At 46.4% G+C, this 14039-nt stretch overlaps 1 protein-coding gene across 1 annotated transcript; it reads right to left on the reverse strand.

Moving 5' to 3' along the window:
- Positions 1-2182: 2182 nt before the first annotated feature.
- LOC117431154 (rho GTPase-activating protein 7-like) lies at positions 2183-11389 on the reverse strand (the record flags this gene model as incomplete). The annotated part of the gene is made up of 13 exons (XM_059019732.1): positions 2183-3057; positions 3443-3616; positions 4035-4252; positions 4530-4733; positions 5009-5123; positions 6686-6902; positions 6992-7190; positions 7492-7651; positions 8426-8596; positions 8929-10259; positions 10553-10616; positions 10944-11025; positions 11263-11389. Coding segments are annotated over 13 exons (3171 nt in total), but the record flags the coding sequence as incomplete, so codon positions are not given.
- Between the last annotated feature and the right edge of the window lie 2650 nt (positions 11390-14039).

Genomic DNA, 14039 nt, shown 5'->3' on the forward strand with positions numbered 1-14039 from the left:
TTAACCTGTGCAAAGTGCTCTCTCAGCACATTGGAGATTCATGTATCTGCACGGTGTATAGGGCACATGAAAATGAGTTCCTCTGGGTTATTCTTCTGTATTCTGTGTGTGTGTGTGTGTGTGTGTGTGTGTGTGTGTGTGTGAAGAAGTTCATTTGATTCCAGCAGGTGGCGCTGTTGTTCAGTGTGTGGTTTGTCATGTGTTACTGAACATTCACTTCATTGTCTTTGCAGTATCATCCTTTACAGCCCACAGCACTTGATGTGATCATTTTTATTTAACACGCATTCTCCTGAAATTTGTAAAAGGCGTTGAATTACGGCATCTGATTTAATAATTCAATTGGTACCTCTGCTTGATCTCTGTAAAGGAACACGCGTGCAGATGTTTCATGATTCTGCTTGATCTCTGTAAAGGAACACGCGTGCAGATGTTTCATGATTCTGCTTGATCTCTGTAAAGGAACACGCGTGCAGATGTTTCATGATTCTGCTTGATCTCCATAAAGGAACACGCGTGCAGATGTTTCTGTGTTTTCCGTACGTCCATTCCCTTTTTCCTCTTTCCATTTTAAATGAGGATGAAGCCCTTTAAGCACAGACACATGCAAGGAGACAGTTCCTCCGAGCTGGGATTCCTCACAACGCACTCTTAGCCAGCGGCACGGTTTCCTCCCAGCGATGTGAAATGACGGGACGGATTAATTGGAACAATATAGATTAAAGGCATTAAGTGCATTACAGGAGAGTGTAAAACAAATGCAGTCGGTCGGTGATGCAAGCGTTTCCAGAGTTGTGTTTAATTATTCTGTCCAGGAGCAGTGGATGAGATCAGTGGTTGTAATGTGTGCTATTTGCTTGTAGTCACTTGCGTTGCAGTAAAGGTCATGTCACGCTGTGCAGTTAAACCAGGCTGCCATGCTTAAATATTCAACCAAAATCTAAACCCAAATAATTCAGACCGTATTGCATTGTGTGTTAGATTAGTCCTGTAATGTCCCTGTTTATTTCAGGGCTGTGTTAGACTCGTCCTGTAATGTCCCTGTTTATTTCAGGGCTGTGTTAGACTCGTCTTGTAATGTCCCTGTTTATTTCAGGGCTGTGTTAGACTCGTCCTGTAATGTTCCTGTTTATTTCAGGGCTGTGTTAGACTCGTCCTGTAATGTCCCTGTTTATTTCAGGGCTGTGTTAGACTCGTCCTGTAATGTTCCTGTTTATTTCAGGGCTGTGTTAGACTCGTCCTGTAATGTTCCTGTTTATTTCAGGGCTGTGTTAGACTCGTCCTGTAATGTTCCTGTTTATTTCAGGGCTGTGTTAGACTCGTCCTGTAATGTTCCTGTTTATTTCAGGGCTGTGTTAGACTCGTCCTGTAATGTTCCTGTTTATTTCAAGGCTGTGTTAGACTCGTCTTGTAATGTCCCTGTTTATTTCAGTGCTGTGTTAGACTCGTCCTGTAATGTCCCTGTTTATTTCAGGGCTGTGTTAGACTCGTCCTGTAATGTTCCTGTTTATTTCAGGGCTGTGTTTGACTCGTCCTGTAATGTTCCTGTTTATTTCAGGGCTGTGTTAGACTCGTCCTGTAATGTCCCTGTTTATTTCAGGGCTGTGTTTGACTTGTCCTGTAATGTTTGTGTTTTCTTTGATTGACATGCCTTTGTTTGTCCCTGTGTTGTCTTTGCTCCCCTCAGGTAACGTGGTGAAGGTCAATATGTGGCGCATGCTGCTGTGCGATGCCACGGCCATCGTCATGGCGAAGGGCTTCGACATCCTGGGGATCAAGCCAGTCCAGAGGATGTAGGATGAAGCCGCGCACGCGCCTGCCACTCCTCACAGCACATGCTGTATCAGCTCTTATATTTTACTGTATCTTAAATAAAAAAGAAAACAAAGACATGGGTGTGATGAAACCCGCTGCTTCTCGTTATTGTCTTGGTGTGATGATGTGTCCAGCAGGATAAGGAGCGAGGGCTGAAGATTCCTGAAGAATCTTAGGACAAAAAACAACTTCATCTTCAACTCTTCTGCGCACGTTTCTGAATAGCAACTGTATTATGTTTAAAAAAAGCTTTGAAAAACTATTCCTTAAGTAACTAGGGAAGGAAAGCTTTGTGTTTCTAGCAGGACTTTTAGATGTTTTGAAAAAAAAATGACACACAAATAACAGCAATTAAATAACACGACGATGGTGAAGTGTGATCCTTCTATTTCTTACATTTCAATCTGTTTACATTTGTTTATTTTTACATTGATATATATATATATATATATATATGAATATATGTTGTATTACAATTCTTAGCAGATTATTACAATTCTTAGCAGATGCCCTTATCCAGGGCGACTTACAATTGTTACAAGATATCACATTATTTTTACATACAATTACCCATTTATACAGCTGGATTTTTACTGGAGCAATCTAGGTAAAGTACCTTGCTCAAGGGTACAACAGCAGTGCCCCCCCCCTGCTGCTATATTGTATATGTGTCTAGAATCTATTTATATTAGGTATTTCCTCAAAGAGGTAGATTTAAACATCATGCAGGTGAAATTAATGCAGTGTAAGAGCCTGGGGGTTCAGAGCGCTGCAGAATGGACCTCATGCAGCTGAACTGAATGCAGAATAAGAGCCTGGGGGTTCAGAGCGCTGCAGAATGGACCTCATGCAGCTGAACTGAATGCAGTCTAAGAGCCTGAGTGTGCTCGTGCTCTGGGCCTTCATTCTCAGGGTTGATCATGCATAGCCACTGGATACACTTATCAGTTCATCAAACAATCGTCATTGTGAGCCCAGACACAGAAGTCTATATTACTGTAGGACTGAGTTCTGAAGAAGCCCTTCATCCCTCTTTATTTGGGCTGGCAGAGTTCCTCATCCTGGTTTGCTAACGTTGTTAAAGTGCCTGTGTTGTGTTTGTTTGTTTGTCCATTGTCCTCCACAGAGGAAGGTTAGATTTTTGTCTCTTTCATTTCGGGTTTGAAGGAGTCTTGTATCCGGAGCAGCTCTGCAGCATGCTGGTGTCCAAACACTTTATTGTACCACTCTGGGGTTCGTCCCCTGGGGAAAAGGGAACAAGAAGAAACTCTTTCAAGACAAAGCAGGTAAAAAGGTGGAAAGGGGCATCAATGAAACATGCACGCCTTTGCAAAGGGTGAGATGATTTAAGCAGGACACACAGCTAGCCCCAGTAGTAACACCTCACCTGTGTACTAGAGCCCCACACTGTATTCTAAAATAACATTCTGCTGCACCAATCAGTGTTTTGCATTAGATTCAGTTCATAAATCCAACTGAGCAGCAGGTGTTTGATTTTAAGTAACTGGACGTGTGAAGTCGATGTAGGAATGATTTCTGGTTTCTTGCAATGCTCAGATGCTGGTGAATGCAGCTAATTGTTACCCAGCGCTGTCAGTAAGCTGTCGTTCTCTCTGAGCTGCAGTACCTGGAGTCTGTTCTGCAGATGTGAGTCAGCCTGGTTTTCCGCAGTCCCGTGGTCTGGATCAGGTACTGGCACGCCATCACCTCTCCTCTGATCCCCTCACACATGGCGCCAGCGTGCTCCACAGAGGCAGCAGCTAAAACGCAGGTTCCTGTGTGAATGTCAGCCTGCCAGGACCTGGGAGGAAAGACAGGCGCGTACATTCACTGCACTTCCCATGAAAAGCACTTAGGACCTTTTTATGTGTATTTATTTTAAAACAATTATTTGTAAAAGTATGTTGATACGTACTGTATAGGAAGCACCAGCAGAATATCAAAACATGCTTTACAGTGTGGATCATTTACAGTACACTGCTGTGAATGGACAAGCTTGTGTAATTCATCTGAGACTCAAGAAGTGATCATTCAGCTCATGAATATGCTTTCCACTGTACTATACTGAGTCATTTAAACAGGGGGTTATAAAGAGGTTGCTGCATGGCACAGTTTCCAGTGTTTAGTCTGCAGTGATTCAGAAGTGCAGGAGAGACACAGGGTCACCTGGCTCTTGTGATAGCTTGTTGCTTGCAGGATAAAGCACTGGTCTGGCTTACCTTTGCACAACGTAGTCTCGGGGTGGCTGAGACACGGCGCTCTGTGTTGTATAGTGATATATCTCAGTGTGTTTGTCCAGGGCTTCAATGACCTTCGACTGCTGGAAGTTCTTGTCCCAAATGTTCTGCTCCCTCAGTATTCGATTGAGGACCTCCCCCTGGGACGCCTCGATCTCGGCCGATGCTTTCCAGAGTCGCAAGGGATGTGCGTCATCTACCTGATTATAATGTATTAATAATATATTACATTTATTGCTAAGGTCAACCCCTATCGGGTTTAAAGAACATGGCATGCGCACAGGAGCCAATGGAAACATTTTGTAATAAAAACAGCCCTTCTGGCATGCTAAATGTAATGGCATTTAATAGAGAGGATTAGGAAGTTAAACTGCTGTTTTTTGTTCTTGTTCCTTTAGAAGAGTGTCTTCTGTTTGTGGATGTGTGCTCACAGCAGCTGCTTGTGTCGATGGGACAGTGATTGAGAATCATTGGTACCTTTTTGAAAGCCAGCTCCACTTGTTCTGAGGCAACACAGGTCGTCCAGCCTTTGAATTTATCCCTGGCCTCCGTCAGCACGATTTGCATTGAATCGTGCAGGTAAGCCTGCGTGCTGTTCTGTGTGGGACACTGCCCCCTTTCACTCTGCCTCATCTCATCACTGAAAGAGTCCTCGTTCTGGAATAGCCAGTATTCTGGCACCTGGAAGAAATGCATAGAAATGTTCCATTATACTTGGATTCCAACATTTGGTTTAGCTGCCCTTCTGATTAATACAGGCAGGGCTGAACAGGTTGCACGCTCCTGATCTCATAAAGCAGGCAGGGCTGAACAGGTTGCACGCTCCTGATCTCATAAAGCAGGCAGGGCTGAACAGGTTGCACGCTCCTGATCTCATAAAGCAGGCAGGGCTGAACAGGTTGCATGCTCCTGATTGCTCTCTTCTGTTCTCGTGCCGGAAGGGGTGTAGAACGTACCTGGAAGAGCCGAGAGGACTCTGCTACCATGTGCGCCAGCCCCTGAGAGGCAGCCAGGTTCTCAGTCAGGTCTCTCTGGTCTGGCATCCCTAGACTGTGCTTCCTCTGGCTAGACCTGCATCAGAACAGAACAAAAAAAACTGTAGTTAAACACCAGCACTGCTCACATGGAAACTGAAGCCTACTGTGCCAATGCATGTAGTTAAACCATTCTGATGTATGTAACAGGGCAGAGACTGGGAGGGAACTGGCGACCCCGCGCACCGCAAACGAGTGTCCTGACCGCTGTGCAAAAGAGCCGGGCTCGTCTGCATTCGTGGTTCTAGAGCTCTCACCCTCACCTCGTCTCATACAGATTGGCAGTGTCACACAATACTGCCAGGCACAGATACACACAGTGAAACAGTAATGAAGGCCTGGCTTGAAGGTGAAGGTATTCAGGGCTTTCCAAAGAGAACGCTGTGTACTGAGAGGAGCAGGGCCTCACATGTTGTAATCAGCACTTCTGCTTTTCAACACAAACAGTCCTATTTTGAAATGAAGGCAAAGGAACAAAGCAATTTTAACTGAACAATACTAGCAAGAAACGACTTGGGTGCAGTCAGCCTTGGTGTTTGCACGTGTTTGGAACCAGGACCCGAAGCTCAATGGCAATGTTTTTCTGCTGCTGCTAGCCTTTCCCTTCTTGGTTTGTCCTTGCATGACATCATCGCGGTTCTGCTGCTTTCCGCTGCACTCCAGTTATCGCGGGACGTTCTTTCTAATGCACTCTGAGCGGAGCCGGCGCTGATAAGAGCCCGTCGGCTTCACTGCTCTGGAGACCAAGCTCCCAGATCGCTTGACTTTGAAGAACGAGCCCCAACGTCAAGCACTGAATCATCTGAGTACACCGAGTTCAAAGATAAAGACACTTTCTCCAGCTGTGCCGCGTTTCCATACACAGCTCAAACGAATTACAGATACAATTTCTACTTTGTCGGCAAGTAATTACTGCGGAATGTATGCCTGCAATGCATTGCATAAGCCAGGCTTGTGCCAAGCCGCCCACAATGCAAGGCACAGTTTTGTGTTTTTTTTCCCCCCATGTGCTTATTATGTCATTCCCAGATAAAAGAGCAGGCCTGGAATAATATTGCTGTCTTTGATATGGTAATTGCTGGACTGGGTACCGCAGCTCTATGGGGGTCACATAGGTTAATACAGCAGGTTAAGAATGTGCTGCTCAGCGAGTGAAAGGAGCACATATTAAACATGTGCAAAAAGAGATCGGCTCTACCAGGCTAAGATGCCGTCTAAAGAAAGCATTTCAATTCTGTTTTAATGAATGAAATACATTTTGAAGACGGGGAATCTGTCCTGCGCTGCTGTTGGCCTCTTTAACAGTTTCATGATCATCTCAAACTTTATGGATGAACTGCAACAAAGACGAAACTAATCATTCCAAATGTTCCCAATTTCAAGTTGAGCTCCACTGCTACCCACAACAGCAAAAGATTATTCTATAAATATTAGCAAAGCTTGGGAAGAAGCTTCCTCTGAACAATGGGCAGTGTGCCCCTCAACACCTGGGGTGACCAGAGGAACACAACAAAGCTACAGATTCAGCTCTTCAAGCCACAGATGTCTGTTTTCTTTCCTTGGACTGTTGCTTGGATTCGACGGCCCATGACGACTCACCTGGACGTTATCGGACTCTCCCTTTTCAAGGTGTTGAGGTGGAAGAGAGATGGAGCCAGGCAGACCGCGATGTTTGTAGGAGTCATCTGGTTCTCTGCAACACATGCCACCACGTCACGGAGCAAACACAAGAGGGTCTGGAGAGCTTCTCTGTTCTCGTCTGGGAGCAGGAGAACAGCGGCTTGAACTGCCGACAACTGCTGATCTTTAGGGAAATCTGCAATGAAACACATAGGAAGAAGCGTGTCATTGCAGTGCCTGTGGGGATGAGAGCCGTGAGGTGGGGAGACTGTGAAGGAGGGTTACATTGGTAGATGTGCAGGAAGGACTCGCAGAGCTTGCTGGTGAAGATGGGCTCAGGCAGGTCTCTGAAGTACTGCTTCACCATGTCAGCCACGTCGAAGGCTGACTGGCCCTCGTAGCTCACACTCTGCGGGTCCGTCTCGTTCATCTCCCTCAGGTGCTGGATACGAGACTTCACTCCCGATTTTCTGAACAGTCCAACCTGCGGGAATAGGACAGCAAACAAGCTGAGTCAGTACTCTGCTGCTGAGTCATTGCACTTTGTAAAACCGATGACAGTGGAGCCGCTATCTGTGCACTATACAAGAAGCATTTAATACAGAAAGCAGCGTGTGCAAAACTCTACTGTCCTGCAAGGGAGAGCACCCCTGCTATACAGTAAGCACATTTACCTGGTCAAGACTCTGAGCTGCTCGATTCGATAATGAAGAGCATGCTGCACTGCAGTGCAGTGAAAGAGCCTGCAATGGAGAGCACCCCTGCTATACAGTAAGCACATTTACCTGGTCAAGGCACTGGTTTCTGAGGTAGTGCATTGCCTTCAGTATGCTCGGTGGTAAAGGGTTCCCTGTTCTCCGGGCATTAAGAAGCAGTGGAACACCGAACACAGTCCTGTCTTTGTAATCCGGAGCCTTTATCTTCCTGATGAACTTGGGAACTGTCCTAAAAAAAAGATGAATGATGTGAGACAGAGAATAACCCTGGGGCTGCCTCTCAGCAGGCAGTGTTTAGCTGTGTAACACGCTGGCTTATCATATTCCAGATATTCAGAACCAAGCCCAACCTTCTGAAATCCAGTCGTTTATCCCTGAATAAAGCAGCGAGGATCGATGGAAATGCTGGGAATCTGCAGTGCCTGTTTCTGTTCTGCTTAGCTTGAGGATTGCTAGACAGACAGCGCAATCACTATTCCTCCTTCTGAAAGAACTCCATTACATTATTCTGTCTGGGTTTAAATTCAGACGATTACAGAAACAAATGAAAAGGAACGGCTAATGTTTTGGAGTAACTGCAGAAGCGAGCTGTGGAAGCACACGCCGGCACATTAGCGCTGAATGAGTTGCGCTGATGAACTGTCTCTCAGCACTGATCACAATCAAAACTGAAATGAAAAATAAATATTAACAGAAGAGCTGCGCTGAGGACCGAGTCTCTGTTTAGCCGCCTTTGGCTGAACTACTTGAAAAATGATCAAATGTTTTATTGTTCTCCCTTGCTCTGCACGGCAGATTGCTTCAGAACTGCACTAGAGGAGTTGAACTGCAAGCTAACGCCACCGCATGCTGTTCACGCTATTGCTTGTGTTGGTCCACTTTGCAGTGGCACTGTTGGAGCTGGCAGCTCCTGTTGTCCAGTGTTTGTTTATTGTCTGGTCTCGCGGGCGGCCTGCAAGGTCGTGCGCGTCAGTACATACAGAAGCTGCCTTTAATCCCTTACCAGTTCCAGCCCTGCCTGCTGCAGGGGGAGTGCTTGTCCATCAGGGCTGTGAGTTTCAGCAGAGCCATCTTCTGTAGCAGGTTCAGCTGAGCTGCTGACTGCCTGTCAATCTGCAGGCAGGACGTTTGCGAGTGGAGATTGTGCTCGCCGGACCAGTGCAACCTCTGCTGCCTAAGAGGAAAAGACAGCAAGGTTTAATACTTCTGTATTTGTGCACAATCCCTGTTTTCATGTACCCGAGGCACCAGGCTGTATTATACAGAGAGCAGGTGTAACCAGAATGCTGCCTCCGTTTCACTCAGGAAGGGTCACAGCGCACTCTGCTGTGAATTCAGCATCGTTTCGTAGAAATGATTAATGCCAAAAATGCTGTATCTCGTTTATAGTGGCAGCACACAATACTGACCTAGAATCCAGGCGCTTGCAAGTATTCCGGGGAACCTACAAGTTGACCCACGGAGTTCTCAGATCAAAAACTTTTTAAAATTCATTACAGAACTAACCTGTTGCGATGTCTTAAAGACGATCCAACTCCAGAATCTCTGACAAAGCTGACCTCTGCAGACTGGAGCTCGTTGGCATTTTTATCTGCATCATCCACCTCTGTTTCTGAACCCACGTCATCCCCCTCTAGATGCTTGTCAATTTCAAGGTGCATTTCGTTCGGAGAAGACGGGCAGGGGGAGATTGAGTCGTTGGCAAAGTCAGAGTCTCCGTCTTCGGACATCTTCTCCGTCCACTGGTTGACCAGCTGCTGAATGCCGTTGATGCGTTCCATGACCTCATCCAGTTCCGAAAAAACATCGTCGTCACCGATCTCTCCCGGCTTTCTGAGATGAACGTGGACACCTGGAACATTGTCATAAATGCTGATCCGGTGGTCAGCAACAGCGAGGGGGCTGCAGGCAAGTTCCTGGTCTTTTGAAGACCTCGACCTTCTGCCTCCATACCCGTGAAAGCTGCCTGTTCTCCAGTTCACCGAGGTGTTGTCTATGGGCGACAAAACATCCTTGGTGAGCGCTTTTGGGAAAGTCCCTGGCTTATGCCCCTGCGGGATTTGAAAGATGAGGTTCTCTTGTAGGTTTCTCTCGTTCCCGTTGGACAGGTCTGCCGTTTCCTGCTCCTCGCGCAGCCCGGCCCTCTTGGCGTGACTGCGGACCCTCGTGACGGGGCTGGGCGTGCTCACGGCACTGCTGCTTTCGGACGGGCTGATGCTGCTGCTGCTGCTGCTGCACGACAGCCTGGAAAGTGACAAGTTGCTCCTGCTCTGCTCTCCCTGAAGCTCTGAAATGTCCACGCAGTTGAAGCGCCTCAGCTTGTCCTCGTCGAAGCCCTCCTGTGGGACCGGCCCGCTGATGAGCGGCTTGGCTTTGCCGCGGGGCGGCCTCTTCAGGCTGGAGCTGTGCATTCGGAGCTTCTCCATCTTCCTCAGCAGGCTCTTTCCTCTTTTCTTTGGAGGCTTCTCCAGGACTTTCTCCTCGCCGCCGCAACTCTGGATTTCGCTCGGGGATGGGGGTCCGCTGAAGGAGGTGTCCAGGGACGCTGGCTTGCTCGAGGAACATCTGGAAGAGCTCCTGCTGGTCTCCAAGTTGTCCAGGGCTGTTTTCTGAACGCAGGATCCGTCGCTGCTGGAGCTGTGCAAGGAGCATGCGTCCTGCTTCTCTCCGCTGTCCAAGGTGGTGTCAACGCTGTCCATTCTTTTGAGGTAGAAGCTCTCCGGAGACAAAACGCTGAAGCACTCCAGACTTTCCAAGCGGGACCACCTTTTGCTGTGTCTTTCAAAGGCCCATTTTGAGCTGATGGCACAAGGCTCCTCCTCTTCTGAATCCTCACTCTGCAACAGGAGAGACAGAAGTGTGTTTTGAGTGGCTGCGGGGTGTGATGGAAATGTTGCTTTGTAACAGATCCAAACAAGGTTGAATAAATTTAACTTGCAGTGAAAAAAAAAAAAAAAAAGTCACGTTGGTGGATTTACTGTTAAATTCCTAGGTGGCTGTAGCCTCTTATGAAACTCAATCGACTGTGCTTGAGCCAAGTGCCTAGAAGCTTGTCTGCTTGCATCTCTGAAAACCAAGCAATTAACCCTGCATATATGAATAACGTTTATAGCCACAAGAACAGACTTACCCTTCGACTGGGCTGCCCAAGCTCTAGCTTCACTTCCGCGCATTTATTTAAAGTATTTAATCTCCTACAATGCAAGGGAAAACACAGGCATTTAGTATTTAATTCAGTCTAAATAACAGAAAGAAAACCCACGAGAGGGAATGTGATGCTTTGACACGGTTAAAGATAAACTACACAGAAGTGGAAACATGTACTCTTAGGATCGGGCTTTGCGTCAGTTCAGCGGTTACTGTTTATCTACAAACGTGGGCGTTTCCTTTTTTAACCGCTCAGCAGGAACAATCAAATCCTTTCTCACACACATTGCATGAATGAAACCCTAGTTCTGCTCAGTCCAATGAAAAGTATAATATTGTTAAGACTGATCATTTAGACTGGGGGTTGGGCTTACCTGCAGAGTGAATCGATGGAGTCCCTGTCCAGGAATTCATGATCGTTTTTCACAAGGTCTATGTTGATAGGAAACTGGGAATCTATGAGAAACAAACAACAGCTTAAAGGTTGTGAATAGTGATCGGCTGCATTTCAAACCAAACAGCAAACAAGCAGTGCTTTTTAGAGATGGGCAAAGGGCAACTCCTGCACAGAAAATGCTGTAGGATGGCACAGTACATGGCACAAGTAGCGGGAGATTACAGTGAAAGAACCACATCAGATGAGACAGTCCGTACCCCCACATGATGTCAAGAACTCTCACCAATCACTTTTACCTTCAAATAACTGGGCATATTGAGGGAATCCAGCTGCCCGAAGCCAGTCACAAGCCTCCTTTGTTTCAATCTCTGAAATGAAATAAATAAACAAACAAACATGTACTCTGTGATGCCTGGAATAGGTTCATTTTCAACACATAGAAATAAAGTCCTGGTGCACGGATCAGCCGGCCTCCTCCCATTCTAACACATTGCTTTCCTTCTCCAGCCATCTGCCTTCACTTGTGCAAATCTTAATGACATCACAACACAGCCTGGAGCAGGTGGTAGACATTAAGGATGCGATCCCAGGACATTTCTGAGACTCTGTGCTGGGGTGGTAACTTTCCCATGGGCTCGCCACCAGCACTGTGTCAGAGGAGGACGTCTGGGAGTGTACTAACATTTTCCCAATGGATGAACAATGGCAGCTGGGGACATTTCTCCAAACATCCAGATAGCTTCATGTTTTTGTTTTGGAGAAAAGAAAAGAAGGTGGAAAGCTGTGAAAGAGTTTAGACAATAGGGCTCTTGTAGCACCCAAAACAGAAAGGTTTTTGTGATAATGTAACATTCAGTTTATGCTATTGCCTATAGATGGCCCAGCATTCACTGCTTAACCTCCAACTGTAATTCAGTTAAATTGCAAATGTTTTTACAATAAAATGGACAATCGGGTTGAAATGCATAACTCTTCAGCCATTTCGATATGGAGGTTTAACCATGTTATTAACATTGCAGCAGATTAAGGGTAAGACGCAGGAGACACCCCATGAACGTTTAGGGAGTACTGTGGTTACTCCACAAAAGAGGATGGCCCATGAGAAGCACATGGAAATATAAAATTAATATGAAACAGCTGTTCAGCGCTACCAGTCTCTGGATAAAAGATTGCGTTTTGAGGGCAGCCTCACATGTGTGTGCTTGTACTGTGGCAGTGCAATAGATCACAACAGAAGAGCGGGCTGACCGAACGCTGTGTTTTTACGCCAGGAGAACGATCATATCTGCCTTGTTCAAACAAATGTAATGTAGAAAGGCATTTCCCATTGGAAACACCGGATCCCCTCAGAGGAAGTTCTTTCCCAGTCTGAAGGCCCTTTGATAACAGATCAGGAGTTTGCACCCCCCAGCCCCCTCCCTCAGGAAGCCTGAGAGCTGCTAGGAGCTGGATAGGGTGGTACTCAGAGAGCTACGTGCAGATTCGCCTGTGCTGCATACCACACAGCCTACACTCAGAGGCTTGTGCAGCCTTGTCTGCCGTGCAGGGAATGCATTCCTAAAGTCTACATGGTTGCTTGGTTGGATGGTTGGTTATTATTATTTTTAAGAGTAGATTGGCCTCAGACAGGCATGCTGCTTGCTTTCCCGGGGGGGGGGGGGGAGATCTCTCCTCCCCTTCTCCCCGCGCAGCCTCCCCATGTGATGCGTCCAGCTAATAACAGCAGGTGCTGAGAGCATTGCAGCCACACTGGACCCCATTCTGAGTTATTTGACATTGATCTTCCGCAGGCCTGCTTGCTTTCTTTCTTTCTCATCGCGCTGCAGCTGGCAGAGGCTCCCAGCGTGATGTCACTCTCCGAGTGTTCTGTTGTCTGAACTGGTTGCTAACAACAGCCCCCCATCTGCCACGGGGTCAGGAGGCAGGATTCCCAGAGTTAGAGCAGCGCAGTCTACCCTTTCAATTGCTCATGAGGCAGGACATTCCAGCTTGATGTGTCAAACTCACAGGAAAGAGATGCATCACTACAGGGCAGCTTTCTCTACCCTCCAAAATAATATGATATCCTTATGTGAACCCCTGTTCGGATCACAGTGTAGGCACACGGGACGGGACGGGACGGGACGGGACGGGACGGGACGGGGGCACAATAGGGCATGGAATATTCTGCATATTTTATATATCTTTCCACACTTTCGACAGAACTTAAAATATCTATTTGAAAACCGCTTTCTCTGTGTGGGATATGCAGTACAGTAAATGTACTGTATTGAAGGAATAGAATATAGCCAATGCATTGATAAGTCTGGGGTACATGTCACAATAGATAAACAAAATAACACACACAATATATACTGTACACAATACACTGCACAAAAATATACTATACAAAAGCATATCTACAGTAGATATCTAGTCTGTACTGTACACAACCCACTATACAAAAACATACTATACAGAGGAATATCTCGAGTATTTACTGTATCTATCTATCTCTGTATCTAGTCTGTACTGTACCCAATGACAGTCCTGTCCTCCTCCTTCCTTAGCCCTGCCCCCAGGTTAACTCTCACTTGCTGTCTGTGGTGTTGCACACTCTGCAGTCTCCACTAACATGCTCTTGAACTGAGCTCCACCACATCCTTCACTAACACAAACTTTTGTGTTGTTGTTAGGGTTAGGGTTGATGCGCACGCACACGCGCACACGCACACGCACACACACACGTTGTATAAACAGATCTGTTTTGTATTTATAATACCCAGTGCATGGAAGCAGTGTTGTCATTGAAAACATTTCCCAGCTGGTTTGAATCATTTTTAATTGCTGACACATTTCAAGTCGTTGTTTCTGTTATAATAAGCAGTGCCAGGTTGGCTCTGACTGTAAAGTAAACTAACTTGGTTTTAATCTTTTCATTAAACACGACCCCAATCAATAAGCACCACTGTAAGAGATAATCAGCTCTTTCTTGGTCAGATACCCAAAACTTATTCCTACAGAAGTAAAAACCAAACCAGAAGAAGTGAGCTCTTTACCAAGCCAGCATGTCATGTTCATACGATTCTCTCAT

Source organism: Acipenser ruthenus, unplaced genomic scaffold (genome assembly GCF_902713425.1).
Source record: "Acipenser ruthenus unplaced genomic scaffold, fAciRut3.2 maternal haplotype, whole genome shotgun sequence".
Taxonomy (NCBI): domain Eukaryota; kingdom Metazoa; phylum Chordata; class Actinopteri; order Acipenseriformes; family Acipenseridae; genus Acipenser; species Acipenser ruthenus.